Consider the following 18,533-nt stretch of genomic DNA (forward strand, 5'->3'; position numbering starts at 1 on the left):
CTCCCCATTTCTTTCTGTACAGATGTATGTGTAAATATAAATAGAAGCCCAAAGGGAGACATGAGTAGGAAATAGCTGGGGTGGGACAAGAGTCCAAAATTATCATTTTTCTCCAATCTCTGAATCTGCGAACTGGTATTGCAGTAGGTAAACATGCATCAACCCAATGATGACTAGTTACTGAAATCACTCTCTGTCTGTCTCCCTCTCACACACACAGTTAATTTACAGTTTCATCGTGCACAAGAGGTACAAATGACACATTAACAAATTTGTCCAACAGCGCATACCTGTTTTAGACTGACTGATATACATCTGTGATGCAGACTTTTTATACCCATACCATTTTTGTAACAGAAATGAGTCGACGGCAGAGAACACTGCTTTGGTTATTCCAGGACAAAGAAACCCTAACAAGCCAAGACAGTCATTTTAAAACACAGAGAACTGCTGGAAATAGGCATAGTGCCTAAAATCTCTCACTATTGTAGTTAAACAAAAATATAATTATCATTTAAAAATCCAAATTTGAATGTTCTTGAACACTCTCTATTTATATATGATCTCCACACCTACACCCCATTATTGACTTTTGGTAGGGAATCTTTATTTGACATATAGCTTCGGTGAGAGAAGGTACAAAACAAATTTAGCATCATCAAAACAATTCCAGTTATCTTGAAGCTGCCTAAGAGAAAGGCCTATGAAGACCTCAAATAGTAGAGAGCCCCACAAAATTATATACCCTAAAAGCAGCATTAAAAACATCACCATCAGCTCCTCTGAGAACTTGAAATGAACCCTCCCCCCAATAAAAACTTTGAGTTTTAAGATGTCCAAAGTATTTTGAGTTTAATCACCATTTCAATTAGTGCCAATCATGTAAACTTTTACACACATGAACAAATCTCTGCTGGGTTTAGAGCAATTGGGACAGAATTTACTACAACATTTTAACTTGGAGAACTATGTGAAGTTTTAAATCTTTGGTTTGGCACTTCAAACATGATAATTTCTTTCGAAAATACTTGAGCTGGTTTTCAATTACAGTCAATCATTTTAATAAATACTCTTCTCTTCAATGGCAACCTAAGCTGCCAGCAAGAGCAAGATACTTAAAGATATGGAACTAAACCAATAGCCGTTGCTTTCTGACGTATTGAAGACAGAGTCAGTGTTGACTGACAATTGATAACCTTTTTAAAGACTTTGTTGGGGAAACAAGCCAAAAGACACTTCTTATTATTCATTGTGCATGTGCGTATCAACAGGACACAGTCCACTTTAGGTACTGAAATGGACCATACAGTTTGTAAATCTTTTGTTATTTCTTTGACATCCCAGAAATATGTCATAGGTCATATGTCAAAGTAAGTGTTTCAGCATGTACTCCTGATTTCTGCAAAACCAATTCAATAACATTCAACAGTAGTGCAACAGATTCAAGGAGGGTTTTACAAGTATGGTTCAGCCCTTTTCATTTCCCCTTGCCATTGACTAACACTGATCTCACAGTTGCTTTTAATTGTCCTTTTTTTTTTCCTTTTTTAAATATACTTGAAATGACAAAAGAGTGTACTGACAGAAACGAAACACATGATATTTTGTATTTAGGCAACAGGGGACAAGAACCAAGCTAACATTAAAGAGCATTCAAATTTCAGTCAAACAAAGGTGAAGAAGACATGCAAACTGATATGGATTATACAAGAAAACAACAAGTCCAGTCAGAAAGGAGTAACCTTCACGAGGACTAAGACTGCCACCTGCAAAATAAATATTATGTCTTTACCCCCAGAGATTTATCCTCTCATAAAAACAAAAGCTAATTATGGACAAAAAAAAAAAGAAGAAAAAAAAGAGAGGAAAATTAAAACAATAAAAAACAAAAAACAAAACAAAAAAAACACAATTAAAAATTCCTTAGAAGGAGCACCTACAAAAACCTTAAAAAATGAATTTGCTTGTGCCAGAGCATGACCAGTGGGGGAGGAGGAAAAAAAAATACAAAAGGGGGAAAAAAAAAAAAAAATAATAATGAAAAGAAAAAATAAATTCAGGACATCCACTGTAACTATGAAGTACATAAGTGAAAAGCTTTGCCAGCTTATAAAGCAGTCTGTAGAACTCGCTACTTCTTCTGCTTCTTGAAGATCTTGAAGGTGTGCTTCTTTTTGCCAGCTGAGTCAGTGTCTTCACCTGTGGAGGCACTGTCCTCTTCTAGAGGACTCTTCTTTGAAGACAGCTGTGGGATGCGGGTCCCTGGTTTGGCCCCTGGTATCCCACACTGGCCAGTGGGTGATGGTGTGTCAGGGTCGGTGGAGTTTGGACTCAGGGAGCGTGAAGATTCAGACATGGACATTATCTCGCTCATGCTAGCAGACTTCTCGATGCCATAGATTTTCTTCATTAGAATGGGACTGTCTGAGCCTCCGTCAGGGGAAGGCCCACCGTCTTGGACTCTGTTGCCCCCATTGGGGGTCTGGGCATGTGCCGACTCTTCTGAGCGAGAGTGAGGGCCATGGTTGAGAGAGGTGGGCTTAATGGGAAAGCCCTTAGAACTGTAGGAAAGGCGCAGCTGCTCACCAGTTTGAGACACAGACAGGGAGGAGTCAGAGTCAGAGCGATTCAGGTCCCTAAAGAGGAAAAATCAGCAGGTCAGGACTGAAAAAGGTACCTCTCCAACAATTCTTGTGTTTGAGCATTCAAACAAATGCCATTAATGGAAGGTGTCAAAACCCAAGGCCTCAATCTAAGGAATGTTACTTGTTATAATGTTGGTCATTTAAGCTGAAGCACATACGTAAAAACTGTGTCAAAAAAACCACATAAGATCCACAGCACTAGCTAAGTAAGTAGGAGGCAAAAAGATATTTGCATGCGTGTGCTTGGGGCTGCAGGTAATAAAAGTGCAGAAAAGAAGTCAAGGCATATGTGCACATGCTTGTTGGAATGGCGAAAGCCAAGAAGATGAAACATTGCCCAAAGGTATTACTGCCTCTGAAACCACAACAACTGCTGACAAACACAGCAACCCGCAAGGGCAGAAATATTACAGTAGACTCTACTGAAAGTGAAAGTACATTGAAAATATACTCATAATGCACTGTGAGCCAACTATCATGCCAGGCAAAGATAATGAAGAGGCAAACGAAGGAGGTACCCATAGCTGCCACTGCGGCGGGGCCGCGGTGGGGTGGCATCACAGGGCAAATCTGGGATGGGGTCCATTGGTTGAAAATAAGGTGAGTGAAAGTAGGAAGAATGAGGTGCAGAAGAAGAGGAGGAGCAGGGAGGGGAGGAGGTGGAAGAGGAGGCACAGATGATGGAAGGATGTGAAACAGCTGAGGAGAGCGGGGTAGGGCCCATCGCTTCAAACTGCCCGAAAGACTGGCTACGATTCTGCCACAGGTTGGACCTTGGCCAGGATGGGTATGAACTAGCTTCCCCATGCTGGCCCCCAGGCACATGGCCGCCCTCTACCAACCTCTGTGAGCCCAAGGCTAACTGTGGTTCGTGGTGCCGTTGCCGCAGGGACAGCATACTGGGAGCTGTGGACACAAAACAACCAATATTAAATAGAATACAGCATATGTCGATATAGATGCACAAAAAAAAGCTTGGAGACAGCAGGTGTGTTCGGATACACAGACACAGGCAAAGATAACTAGGGTGTTGTGAGGAAAAAGTATGGGGTGGAGGGGTGGGGGTATAGGTTCATCAGCTTTCTTAGGATATCACAATAAAGTGAAACAAACGGACAACAGCTGATCATCTCAAACTTTTCTCTCTCTCCCTCTCTCTCTCTCTCTCTCTCTCTCAAATAGGAATTTAGCAGGAATTTGCATTTCTGTTGTTGTAAGGTAGACCCATGCTAATGAATTATATTCTAATAAGAGTACAGCCATAAAAAGGAGGCCAGACAGAAAACCTCTTCATAACTTGAACATAAATGTGTTTGGCAAAATTGCATTGGACATGCATGTAAATGCGCTACTTTTGTGACAACCTAATTTTTTTGTTACATGTTGGTGATTTATTTTTCATATCTACATTGAGGACTGAACAATACATAATCAAATGTTATATTTGCATAAAACATCCATTATTTAAATAATTATTTTCATAACATGACGACTAGTTCATTGAATATTAATATTTATATTAATAATATATATATAATAATAATAATAATCCTACTAAGGGGCGGCACTGTGGCACAGCAGGTAGTGTCGCAGTCACACAGCTCCAGGGACCTGGAGGTTGTGGGTTCGATTCCCGCTCCGGGTGACTGTCTGTGAGGAGTTGGTGTGTTCTCCCCGTGTCCGCGTGGGTTTCCTCCGGGTGCTCTGGTTTCCTCCCACGGTCCAAAAACACACGATGGTAGGTGGATTGGTGACTCAAAAGTGTCCGTAGGTGTGTGTGTGTGTGAGAGTGAATGTGTGTGTGTGTGTCTGTGTTGCCCTGTGAAGGACTGGCGCCCCCTCCAAGGTGTATTCCCGCCTTGCGCCCAATGACTCCAGGTAGGCTCTGGACCCACCGCGACCCTGAATTGGATAAGCAGTTACAGATGAATGAAACCTACTAAGCTACGAAGCTTGATTCCTTGTCTTTCAAGCACAATCAGTAAATATAGCTGGAGAGAAAAGGACAGGGATCGATCAGCTATTTAAAAACAATACACATTCAGACAGCACTGTGATGCTGAATCTCCTTGACTTAATCTGTGCATGCCCTACAGATTCGTACATGAAGGCTTAAAGATAAAGGAGCAGCTGACAGAAGGAAAGAGGCAGAATAGCTGAAGTGGGTGGGTGAAAAGTAGGTATTAAAAGCAGAACAGCAGCCTAGCCCCACCAGAGTACTTCCGCAACGACTGGCGGTCCGAACCTACGGACCTGAGGTCACTGGTTCGGCGGTCCATAAATCGGGCGGCATCTGAAAGGGGGCAAGTGGCAAGGGGAGGGGAATGGCTGTTAATAGTTGTGGTTAATACTGCATGGGCAGGCTTACTTACTCGCATCAACTGTTAAAGAGTATAAATGACTTTAATACAGCTTCAATCATAGCTAAAAACCTTAGATGGCAGCAAAAAAAAAATGAACAAACACTTTGGTATAGATGTCTACAATTAGTTTACATACAATGCAACATTTCAAGAAAGAGAAAAGCCTTAGGTGTGGAACCTAAAAAACCAACAAGCTGCAAAGCTACAAAATTTCCACTGAAAGTCAGTCCTTGTGTACAATTAAGCTGCAACATCCTTTTCATAATATTCTAATTCTATATGAGAAAATACAAATGGTTGTGGCTTCTCAGAAATACTCAACCTCCTAATAAGTCCCAGAAGGCCTTGGGTTAGCTCACTGACCTTCCTTAAATTTCAAGAAACAAAGACCATGAAAAATGACAATGTGCAATGCCATAATTCATGTATTTTTAAGTGCCATGACAAAGCATTGCATGGAAAATGCACTATCCATAAGAAGACAGAGAACCTGAAGGCCAACACAACGTAAGAAAAACAATTCCATTAGAGAAAGTTAGAACCACTTGAGCTTGAACACAATACGACTCTCAAAGTCTGTATCCCTGAATCTGTAATCAGAGAGAATACTGAAATGTAATGCAAAAAGAGGACACAGACTTAGAAGATCCACCCCAGTCAGAAAGAGGGTTTTTTAGATTTAATAAAAAGGCCTTTAGTTTGTTTGAAAGAACCCTTAGTGGGTCTGGCATTTTGCTCATTTGAGTCCCTGAAGTCCTTACATTGCAGACCTCCATGTGCCACAATGTCCTCGTCCATGTCATCCATATCATCAGACATGACCAAGTGCTGGGGTGTGGCACGGCCTCCCATGAAGCTGGGGTCCAGATTCAGGGCTGAGGCCAGAGAAGGGAGACCAGGATTATTTACTATAGTAAATCCTGTCAGTATCTCGATCTGCTGCCACCGGTTGAGCCGCTCCCTCAAGGCAGCTGTTACCTCTCCAAGGGCCTGCCTGAGAGACAAAGAATGTGGATAGAAAATAAATAAAGAGTAAGGGAAATAAAGAATATGGACAAAAAAAAAAATATGGTGACTATCTTGAAATCACAGAAAGGGTTCATGAGCTTCTATAACCCACAATAATAATAATAATAATAATACACATATGCACATTTTTGGCATGAGGTATGATCAAACAGTTTTTACATATTTCACCAGTTGTTGTTCTTAGGACCACTTTTTCTAGATAGGGATTAAACGTCCTAACCACTGCTGGTATCACCCACTAGACCTGCACCTTAGGACATGCCATGACAATTTATGTCTACTTAAAAGCCACTTAGATCTTAAACCTCATTGCTCTTGCGTCCAAAACATCAACTTCAAGAACTGACTGTTTGTTCACCTGCTGCCCAAAATAATTCAGCTGTTGGCAGGTAACACTGTAAATAAACAATTGACATTATTTACCTCAGACCTATAATCTTGGGGATAATCTGTCAAGATTCAAGTAAATAAATATTTTTCACAAAATAGGCCCTTTAAAAAGACGCTAAAACTCTTGTACAAGGTATATAAACATTAACACATCACTACCATGTGTCACTTTATATGCTGAGCACAATCCTGTGAGTGATGTGAGTGAAAGGTCTATGGGGTCCTGACCACAGATTTAAATGGACAAAGGGGACTAAAAGTTATACAAGTAAAGAGATGGACTACATTTTGTCATTGAAGAACTGCAAAATGCACATATATGGTTAGTAGACCTGAGAAATTGGACAGTGTATTGGGTACTGGTTCCCAGAACAGTGGCAAATGAATGTATTTGTATTGTCTACACTGACAATATTTGAGCTGGTGTAACATTTAAGCAGACTCACTTAGCTGCCAGGATTTTGTGATCCACGTCATCTAGCGATGAACTATGTGCAACATGAAAGGTCCCAAATAGCGTATTCCTCTTCTTTTTTATTTTTTCGGCCTGCGAAAAACATTAGATCACTCTTAAAAACTTTAACTCTGCATAATTAGTATAATGCATAATGGTTTTAAAAGCATATTACTTATACACTAGCAACTAACCCCCTCTTTGGCAACAAGCAGTTGTTTCTCTGCATTCTGTTTTTTGATGTTGTAGTACTGCACCTCCACCTCATGTGTGAGCTGCAGCCATTTCTGCAGAGCGTCTGGAGGTGACCAGCTGCAGCGTGACTCCAGCTCTTTCTCAGCCTTCTTTAAGGCCATACGTACCTGAAGGGGGCAGCAGAGTCAGCTCAATATTAGCAGTATGCAGTGAAGCAATGCTACAAAACTGTGCTAAGAGGTTCCAGCTCACAGAACTTGGAGACTACATGGTTAAAAAGAAACCTGATAACGGTTCAGTATACCAAACAGCCCTACTTCAGCCCTAAACGAGATAGAAATCATAAGCATGGTGGAATAATAGAGTCACACCTACTCTTCTAACGTGGTTTCCCAGCAACTAATGGAAATGTGTTTGGGCACGGTACTAATCAAGCATCTTAAAGTGCATAATGTTTGAATGAAGAGATAAAGTACACAAGATGTGAGGGTCAATTATGGTGTGAAAATGCCTTTGTCTGGTAATCTATGACAGAAAAAGCCAAATTTGTTCAAATGGTCCCAAATGCAGCAAGGCTACTTCTCTTTATACAAAAGGCCTCCATATAGTTTCTATGAGGAGGAACAGAGGAGAGGGAGGAAGTGGAAGAGAGAAGAGGCTGATGAAAACAGTGTTGATCCTTTGTGGTACTCAAACTCATTAGTGCCATCTAATGAGTATGGAGGCCTCTCTCTGACCTGAAATATCAGCTATAACAGGGTAGTTCAGTATGCCAGTAATGAAGGAATTGCCATGCACAATGCTCTCACACTCCTCTGGCAAACACCACTTGTCATCTCTTGCCATTTCTCAGCACCTCTGACTAATATATACAAATTACATGTGTATGTTTTTTAATTAGTCTAAACATACAAAAAGCACACCATAATAATGACTTCAAAGTATATAATCAAATCAGATGTCCAGCTTTAGTTCTAGTTCTTAGTATGGTAAATTGATATAATTTAAAATTAAGAATAGCATTAGCTTACAGGAAAATTATTGCCTTTAACCCTTAATATTGCTATATCTAGGAAAGACTTGACAAACATTCACAAGTAGTATTGAATGACAAATCACAGTTCTGTTACAATATATCTACAGCGGTAAAAAGACTGCATTATCCTGACCAGAAATTATTTATGGGGAACAAAAATAAATTACTCTGTTCACAGTGAGTATTTATTAAGAACAATTGTAGACTGATTAAAATTCTCAGAGCCTAAAACATAAATAGTCTTAACGGTTGCTAGACATTTCTTGCAAGTATCCCTCTAAAATATTAGTCTGACAAAGGACAGCATGATGGTGGTGTTCTGCACCTTTGCAGTTTGAAAAAACTAATTCAGAAATATGTAGTGTTACTAAATGAATGAGAAACTGCACTTTTGAACCTAGATTGTATCGCTATTTAAGCTACCGTTAGACAAAACCTTACCTGCTCCAGTTCCTCCTCTGCGTACTTCTGTCGGCTGAGCTCATTTTCTGTTCCTTCCCTCAGCTCCCTTAGCCTCTGTGCCTCCTGTTTTGCAGAGTTAATCTCGTCCCTGAGCTTCTGCTCCAGGTTCACTTTCTCTACCTCCACTGTACGGTGCTCCTCCTGGGCGATGCGCAACCTGAGCAGCAAAATAATAGCGTTTAGTCTTAGGGTACTTCCTCTAACAATAATGAACATTTTCAGCCGAGCAACACTTTCAAGAATATCTTTAAAACAAAAACTAATTTGAGCGGATGAGTCCCATGAAATTAGTAGTGAAACACGTAAAGATTATAAATCTTCAAGCTAATGACGAGTCCTGTTGCCCTTATTACCATTAATTTCAAAATGGCACCATTATGTTCAAAATAAAAAACAAACATTAGATGACAAGTATTATTAGTAGCAGTAGTATTACTAGTATTTTTGTTTAAGTTGAAAGAGTACAAATAGATGCAGTATACAGGACATTTACTTATGTAATTGACCACTTTTTTTTATTATTATTTCTTGATAATGCACATTTTTAGTTTACAATTTTTTTTTTTTTTAATATAGTGTATTTGGATTTACCAAGCCCTTTTTGTTAATTACTTGTGACATTCTGCAAGACATCCATAATATGTACAGATTTGAATTAATATACTGTTGTTAGCACTTAAAAAGGGATCATATAAAGGATTTATAAGGCTTTATTTGATTTATTATAAGTCTTTTTGTGAAGGCTGCAAAATAATCAGCACAGCAAAAAACCTGGACAGCACTTCACTATCTTTTACTTCTACTTATTTGACAACATATTGACCAGTGCAGAAAGTGGGTTAACTAGTGCTTGAACTGGGGCACTGTCGTAGAGAAGCAGCTAAACAATAGAGTGAGTTCAGAATAAGCTGAAGTCACAGCAGGCGGAAGAAGCAGAGCGTGACGACAGAGACATGGCCTTTCAGAGTTATGATGGGATTAACAATTTTCTTGGCGGCAGCAGCAAGCACACCCATGCTAACCCTGAATGCCTATATAAAGCAAGAGATAAAAGTCCTTCATGGGAACGGCCTTTGTCTGTTGGACATGATTTCAGCATGTCACAAAAGCAGGTTATATGACGAGTTCATAGGAGAGTATAGAAAAGAAAGAATTTAAATTAAAAAAGGGTCTTTAAAATGTTTTATCATGAACCAAGCCTTTCTCTATAACACTGTACAAACAATAGCAAGAAAATAAAACCCTGAACATTAACAACCCAATATTTAAGAAAACCATTTTCAATAAAAATTACTTTTGTTCAAGTTGAGCCTTTTCCATTCAAGTAATTCAGATTAGACCCGCTCTTAGTTAATAATTAGTGCAGCCTTGACAGGTTTTGGCTGTTAAGAGTTGCAGAGAAAAACCAATGTAGTTCACAGAATGAAAGCAGTTAATACAGATGTGTGTGTGAGGTTGGACATTTTTCAAATTTATTTTTAACACATTTCTCCTAGCCCTGAAATTTGATGGCCATATTGACATTTCAGGAAAATATATATATATATATATATATATATATATATATATATATATATATATATATATATATATATATATATATATATATAGGTTAAATTTAGAAAATAACTATGTGCACCTTTCAGATTCATTTATATTCTGTAACCACTTCATCCTGGTCATGGTCACAGTGGGTTGAGAGTCTACATGGAATAAATCCATTTTGTAGTGACTTTAAGACATAAGACCCATATAGAACATATATTTTAAAGTTCTGGACACCTGGGCGCATTTGTGGGGGAAGAAAAAAAAAATTCTTGTTACCTAGGGAAAAAAAATAAAATAAAATAATTGGTTGCAATATTTTGCTTTACAATGCACATCTGTTAATCAATCGGCAATAATCAAATAGCAAATAACGCGTGGAATCCATGTTTGTAGAGCGTTTTGCATGGGGCCCTTATTCACGTTTTTTGCATTAGTCAGCAGTGTTTTAACTACACTCAGTTAAAGTGTTGCAGTGTTGCTTATTTTCCAGAAAATAAAATCAATTCAGAATTAATATTAGACAAAGTAACAAAGGCAATATATATTTAGGTCAGTGGGAGGCAGTAAGAGGTTCCTGAGGCATGAAGAGGGTAAGAATAAAGAGGCAGCAATGGGGTGAAGGGCTAGTGTAAGATGATCCAAGGAGAGATCCAAGATGGAAAATCTTAGCAATCCGAACTCCTAATACACCAAACGCTGACCTTTACCATTTACTAGCCACCATACATACAGCATACACGTTTATGTGTAACTGTAAGCCCAATACTTTGTGTTACACTTACCAAGGACTAATCTTCACAGTGACAAGTAATACGATGGCTTTTCATTCACTGAAAAAGCTTATATTGTGGTTCAAAAATGACTTCACAATCAAAATAATGACTACATTATTTGATTACTAATAGGACTGAAAGTAAACTATTGGGATGCTAGATATACAAACCATAAAAAACTGCAACTGCTTCATTCTTAAGTGTCTGCTAACTCTCCTTGCTTTCTACCTACCCTGTCATTTTTCTTCCCTTTCCAAAGTGGCCTTGACTTCTTGATGCATCATCTGAACAAACAGCAACAGCACAAGGGAGTGAATAACACAAATCCCATAATAACTTAATAAATCATTTCTTGAAGTGAAGGCAATAAATCAGACTTCAATTTAATTCTGTAGTGAAACTGCTCTCAGGGCCCACAACTGTAACTCTAATGATGACCGGATTCATTCAAACTAGTTATGAGGCTTATCATGTACTGTCTTATCTTTCTCTTTCCCCCTTCGTTCAAACACAGATGGCTCTTCTTGCCTATGAGGAGTCACTCAATGTTAAAATTCAAGAACCCAGTTATTTACACATTTCTGGATATCTTGACTACATATAATGTTTGTGCAAAAAATATAGTACTTACTACCTGTTTCCAGTACAATGTGATGTCTGTGCATTTTATTTTATTAAACTGTAAAGGTTTCTGGACAAAATGCAGACTACAATGGGAGGGCATTAAAAATAGTAATGATGAACAGTTACATCAGCCCAAAGTACTCTGGACATTAGAGAACATAATATTTCAATATTTCTACTTCTCATAATCAAGTCCATGTTCAGCACAGCACCTATTGTTTGTCTAAAAAGAAGCTGATTTGACAACTGGAGAAAAAAAAAAAACACTAATTATCAGGTGGAGGACATCAAACTGAAGATCATAAAGCCCTCATGCCCACATCAGGCAAGAACATTATTTCTACTGACCTGTGACTGTGTGTGTGTGTGTGTGTGTTACATCTCTACACTACACAAAAGAGGCTGTTCATATGCTACTATACTGTAACCTGACTCAATGTCTGCAATTATGCTAAAATCTGAAGTAAAAAACAAACCAAAACAATTCCAGTGCCTCTGCAGTTTCAACAGGACATTTCATACTTAGAGGCAGCTGCTGAATCTTTATACTTCAAAATGCCAGATGTTACTCTGTTACCAGGAATGCAACTAGCTGTATCACTCAAAACTAAAAATAATGTTCACATAAAAACAAAAACAAATGAATGCACTTTTTTTTAAGTAAATTGCCTGATGTAGTCACGTACAAAAGATTTTTTGGGGCAAAATATACAATTATCGTGAATACGTCCTTACAATAATTTCACCCATTCATTCATTTTCCCATTATGTGCAGGGCTCAATAACTCAAAACCTTCAGATTAAAGATGACACAAAAATATCCAGGACAGTGTGCTTGCTCACATAGGGCATGAAACAAGATTAGTATGTTGTCAGTAAACTCAGGATTCTGTGTGTTATCATTGTATTCCCATCACTGTATAAAACGTAAAATGCTGCCTTAGTAAATGTGAAGTACCTCATGGGACTGGTTTGTACCTCCCTTATATACATACTCACTCATAAGTAGCCTACAATTCAGCACAAATTGGTGCCACCCACACTGCTCCACAAATGGGGTGCTATTCAGTTTTTCACATTAAATAGACTTGTGCCTATGTTCTTAGGGACACTACACATTTTCACACAAAAATGCACACCTGTTCAAAACAAATATCGCATAATTAAAAGCATAATGTTGGTTTTCTTCATTAAAAGCAAATGGTGATAGGACATACTTCTATTCATATTTTTGCTTACACAAAATGGCACCTAAAATAAATCTGCAATTGACAAAGCAGCAGCACTGAAATCACGTGCAGAAAAAGAGCTGTTTTTTGTGTCAGCATTAAAACTGGTAGAAGTGGTTAGTTTAAATTGTTTGCATTCTTTATATATGACCCTGACAACATTTTCTTTCTCTTCTGTTCTGAATATTACTATGCGAATGAGCAGCGGAAAACGTCATGGGTTTTTGCTTCATAACAGAACAGGTTGGGTGTCCTCCTACACTCAGCCCTATCACATATTTTCCACTCATTCCACTGACTCTCACTGCTGCCTCTCAAAAAGGTGACAGACTTTGCGTCTATGTGGAAAGCAGATCAGGATGTTATGGTATTAAGGGGCCCTGCCAATATTACAAGGGATTTGACAGAGGACATTTCAGTGTCATATTCTCAACATTCAAGCTAACAGTTTCATGATATGCTTATTAGCCACAGTGAACACAGCTCAAAGCACAGGGATGAGGATAATTTAAAAACAGTTCATCCATCTTGTCCTCTATCCCTGATTGTTATGTGATCAGATATTGTCAAATATTTGTGATGGATACTTAAAAAAAATCCTACCCTCCAAGAGTTTCTTGAATTTCCCCTGGGGATCAATAAAGTATCTATCTATCTATCTATCTATCTAGTTACATTGTGCAGTTTCTGCAGTGCTAAGTCCAGAGTAGCAAAGAGGCTCTATTCCCCCTATTACAGTTCAGTGAAGCATCACAATGATTTTGAAACTAATTTAAAACATGTAAAACATCACATAGTATTCCTTTGAGTGCAGTTACGACACAGTACGACATGCACTGGTCATAGAGGGATCTTTTAATAAATGAAAAGAAAAGGATGTAATGTAAAATCAAAAGATAAGTTTAGGATCTCACTTTTGCTGCAGGTCATGAAGGCTCTGTTCGGCCCTTTGCAGACCCTCCAGGTCCTTCATCATCTTCTTCATGTGGTCCTTTGAGTAGCGGTTCTGGATGTAAGCAAACCAACATCCACCCATACCGATTACTATGGATACCACCAGCATGAAGTCCTTTAAATGGTTGTGACTGTTCACTGTCCGATAGAAAGAGACACAGAAAGATACTTAAAAAGACGACAAAGAAAGACTGAAGTTTTACATGTGGCAACAATACTTTGTCCTAAAGAAAAGCACATAAGTGATAGACAGACAATCTACTAACATACAATTTCTGAAAATTAACTGCAAAACGTAGCCCATTTTACAGTGGACATATCTGTGAATATTCCATAAAGTCAAAACAATTAGCCGTTTGTCTGTTCTTTGTAAGTCCATGACAGTAGTCTACAATAATTAAATAGAGATGAGACACTTGGGCAGGTGTCATCATGCAAACACTGACTTATAGCTTTGGATAAACTCTCAGAAAGGTCTCTTCAATAAATGTATTCTCAATTATTACTCATGAGTTAAATTATGCTTTTTTCTCTTTTGTGTCTAAAAGGGTCAAAGGTACCAAATACACAGTAAATGCTTGGCATTACTTTCCTGTCACTATCAGATGAACGTGCAAATACAACTTGAAACATTGCATCAAAAGTCCACAGATAATCAGTTAAGTAGACTAAATATGCAAGCAATTCAGACTACCCAAACGTCATCTGCAGAAGTGCAAAACCTGAACAAAGCACTGTGTGGTGCTGGCTGTTTAAACAAAAGCCAATCTGTTGAAATCAGCAGGGTACAGGTAGACTACACATCACATGTCACATTCAGCCTGCAGCAACTCCCCAGGTTCACCACAGCTGGGCGACTCTTAAGCCTGTCATGCAAAATGAGACATGACAAATGCAGACCCACAGGTGCTTTTGACCTGTACCCTCACAGTAAGCCTCCAAGAAACAAAAGTTGCGTTCTATTTACAGTGCGCCACGACACAAAATGAACATGTGCTTCTGACATGCAGGATAGGAAACTAATTTTAAGGGGTATTTTTTGCCCATACTTGTAGGCATTTTGGATCATATTGTAAAACATTCAAAATAACATCAAGTTGTTCAAAATATTAGCCAATTTATTTACAAATCTATCATCACACAGCTTCAAATGAGTTTTGCCTTTTTTAACCCAATTTACTAAACAAAATAGATTTGTTTCAATGCTGCAAACTTGATTGGTGAATTTTTTAATTGTACTCTGTTGTCTCTACTTACTTCTGACACTGCTGCCAGGCATCTGACATTGAATCAAGTAATGTAATTCAGTAAGATTCCAGGATGTTGTTAGATTCTCACTATTAAGAGGTACATTTTTTTTCTTCTTGTGCATTACAAACACAGTTTCTGTTCTGATAACTGTGTTAGGCTTATAGAGTTTCAGAGAAATTTGAAGGGACTATATTGCAATTAAGCAATGCAGATATAAATTAGGACTGCAACAAAAACATTTCAGGAAACACATTCTGAACAGAAATATGACGATCAGCTAATTACCAGGCTCACTAGGAATGTCAAGGCCTGTGACCATACAGAGGAAAAATAAATAATAAAAAAATGTCTACATGATAAGAGAAATAAACACTGATATGTGGGGACACTGACACCTGAGCCAATTCAACCTTGAGCTCAGCATTTTAAAGCCTGAGGCAGATGAGAGGAGGAGAAAGGAAGACTGTAGTGCCTATCTGTTTTAGAGCGGCAGAGCGTTGTGCTTAGAATACAGAATGATCCTATAAAACCCTTCCACTCTCAGTCAACAGGAGCTTGTTCTGACACACAGAAAACCCAGGCTGAGCAGTGCCCTGGAGGGAAATCCCATGAAACATTCTAAGGCCATGGAGTAGGCCTACAAACATTAATCATTTCCATATCAAATATTAAGTTTGAAAATGTGTCATTTAAATAAGTGTTTCAGTATATATATCAGGCATTCAAGATTCTTGATTTTACAAAACAGAACTAGATTACAATTTACAAAGAATAAAAGTATTGTACAGTAGAAGTGTTGGTATGAAATGCTGGAATTTGTAATATCCCATAAATTGTTCACCCTTTATATTAAGCTGAGTGTTGCATGCACTGGATGATGTAAAAACTGGGAGAGACATCTAATGTGTTTTGATCTACCACAATTATGTAGATAGAACACATGGACAAATGTCTAAAATCAATCCAAAAGCATTACAAACAGCAAGCAATGTTTTTTCCCCCCCAAAGTGCCTGTCTAAAAACCCAACTACAATGTTTGCTTAAAGCCAGGATTTTGATTTTGCCATGTTTGATTTAAACATAATGTGTGCATATTCCCAATCTTGTTTAAGAAAAGTTTTGTTTGCTGTTTTCTTTTTTTTTTTTAACTTTAAAATTTTTTTTCTCCTCAGAAATGATAGTTTGTGACATGAACTATGACAACAGAAGTATCTTTTCATGTTTAGTTTTAGATATCAATGACTGACACACACACCAGGCTGTATTCTCTGTCTGTTGGCCACTTAAAAAAATAAATAAATTAAAAAAAAAAAAAAAAGTGTGCTCTCACTCATTGGAGCTCCAAACAGGACAGTGTCCAATGCCTTCAGCTGAAGTTTTTGTGTGTGACTGCGGTCCAGGATCTTCAATACTGTCACTGTTAGAGTTGCATTCTTCACAGCCAGTCTAAGAATTAAAAAAAAAAAACCCATTATGAGTACTGAGGTGCAGTAACTGAACAAACGAGAAGGAAGAAACCCTTAAAATAGGGTGTGTGCAATGTATAGAATGGACCGAATGCACATTTTGCTAAAAGCACACAAAAACGGAAATTATCATAGTTATGTTTATGTACTCTCACACTTTACATAATAAGAACAAATGTATCAGCCTAGGTCAGTGTCTCCATGTCCAGTGATACAAAATTTATTTTAAAACCATGAATTCTGCTTGGGAAATAAAGATAAATTAGAGTGTAGTCTTGGGCTTTCAACCGGAGATAGCTCACCGGGGCATTGAAGTTCCATTGAAGTTCATTTTCCGAAAAGCCTCAACATATTGCGGTAGCTCCACGTAGGCTTCTAGCCATTCCCCCACCTCCACCACAGTCCAGTTATATACTGTGCAATAAAGAAACAAAATTTCATATAATAGTTTTTTTATATATATATAAAAGAAAAAAAAATAGTAATTATAAACTGCAGTGTGAGAAAACTGCTAAATAGCTGTTTGGTAACTGACTAAATGGGTTCAGCCAAAGTGGGATAAATAAATAAATAAATAACTCTAATGGATTTAGCATTAACTGTAGTCATGATCGTGACACTCAAAACAAGTATTATCATCATCAAAAGTCTACTGGGAATGACTCAGTGCATCATTGCATTGAGAGGTGATAATGTGTTTTTGCTTCATTATTTAATTGAATGAAATGTAATACTGATTAATCAGTATGTTAAAACAAACAAAAAAAAAACATGTCATTTCAGGGATCAAAATGGTGACATGTTCAAAATGTCACAAATGTCATGCAAGTTATGGTATGTATATGTGTTTCTAAAAACACTCAGGAGTAAGGCTGAGTTTTATCAGACTTCCAAGCACACCTTCGAAGAAGAGCTGCAATGCAGGGTAAACAAAGCGAGAGAGAGGAAGAGAGAGAGAGAGAGCGAGCAAGCCAGCAGGACACATAGGCCAGCACAGCAGCTGTAGTAGCAGGCTTTAAGAAAAAGAACAACTGCAGAGAAGCTTATCAGAACTTGAATGAGCTGTTGAAGGCTAGGTGTTGATGTGGCTATTCAAACCACTTTTAATAAGTGGCCTGCTCTGCTCTACTTATCTCAGACACAGCACCTGATAAACACATAACTAGCTCCTGTCCTGGGTCATGTACAGGAACATAATCACACAGTATTGATTTTATCAATTATATCAAAATATAAACTTCCAAATCTGGACAGATGCAGAGAATGATGAACTAGGCTAGTCAGGCTAGTGTGGAAACACCTGAACAACAAGCAATATGAATCCCTTAACACCAGAAAATGGCAACAGCTACATCCAGAGTCATTAATAAGTACCCAATATACTATTTTAATTGGTACATACATAATTAATGAAGCTCTATGGAAATGTAAGGCAATTAGTTTTGGTTTTCAAAAAGAAAAAAAAATTTGCTTAGTAAAATATATTTCAGTGTACGAGGAAGGGGAATATGACGCGCATCAGTATCAACAAAGCAACATTACATAAGAGTCAAATTTTCCCCTATTTTGCAAGTGCTATTTCCCCAAAATGCATATATCATAGAGGACACAAGGTTGTGGAAAAATATTATTAACATCCTGTAAAGTTACAGCTGCTGATTGAAGATTCATTAGGCAGCAAAAGTGTTAAATAATTCATCCATGGCCAATTTAAAAAAAAAAAAAAAATTAAATCTACCTTTAGAGCTCTTCCATGAATTCCATAGGTCCTCCACAGTGATGAACTGGTCATCCCCATGGAAACTGTTGTGCTTTGCTTTGGGGTCATGGTAATTGAGGTCCTCCCTCAGGAACTGTGAGACAACACAGAAAGCCTCAACTGATTCAGAGTTACAGCGATTTGCCTGATAAAGTCTAAAGACAATCTGCTGTGCCATTAAAAGAGCAACAAATAAGAACTGAAGTATAATAAATTATATAGGGTACCTTTGGTTACTTATGTGTAATGAATCTACTGGTGAGTTCAATACCAGCTGTTACCATTTACACCTGTCAGGTATTTGAATCATAGTTTTAAGGATTAAGAGTTGGTGATGATTTAAAAAAAAAACAAA

General features: G+C 38.0%; 1 protein-coding gene across 6 annotated transcripts in view; it reads right to left on the minus strand.

Moving 5' to 3' along the window:
* Nucleotides 1–2,075: 2,075 nt before the first annotated feature.
* The window catches only part of stim1a (stromal interaction molecule 1a), a 29,472-nt gene continuing 13,014 nt past the window's right edge, over nt 2,076–18,533 (minus strand). For 4 of the 6 annotated variants that reach the window (XM_066660333.1, XM_066660361.1, XM_066660351.1 and 1 more), the window contains exons 4-13: nt 18,158–18,272; nt 16,722–16,833; nt 16,284–16,399; nt 13,663–13,840; nt 8,554–8,731; nt 7,076–7,243; nt 6,874–6,974; nt 5,770–6,002; nt 3,488–3,551; nt 2,078–2,636 (exon numbers count right to left, since the gene is read on the minus strand). In XM_066660333.1, the coding sequence (XP_066516430.1) occupies nt 2,132–2,636; nt 3,488–3,551; nt 5,770–6,002; nt 6,874–6,974; nt 7,076–7,243; nt 8,554–8,731; nt 13,663–13,840; nt 16,284–16,399; nt 16,722–16,833; nt 18,158–18,272 (1,770 nt within the window). In that variant the 3' untranslated portion in view covers nt 2,078–2,131. Of the gene's footprint in view, nt 2,637–3,487; nt 3,552–4,857; nt 4,939–5,769; nt 6,003–6,873; nt 6,975–7,075; nt 7,244–8,553; nt 8,732–13,662; nt 13,841–16,283; nt 16,400–16,721; nt 16,834–18,157; nt 18,273–18,533 lie in introns of all 6 variants that reach the window. The other 2 variants (XM_066660378.1, XM_066660370.1) reach the window with 2 other exon arrangements.

Source organism: Hoplias malabaricus, chromosome 1, assembly GCF_029633855.1.
Source record: "Hoplias malabaricus isolate fHopMal1 chromosome 1, fHopMal1.hap1, whole genome shotgun sequence".
NCBI lineage: Eukaryota > Metazoa > Chordata > Actinopteri > Characiformes > Erythrinidae > Hoplias > Hoplias malabaricus.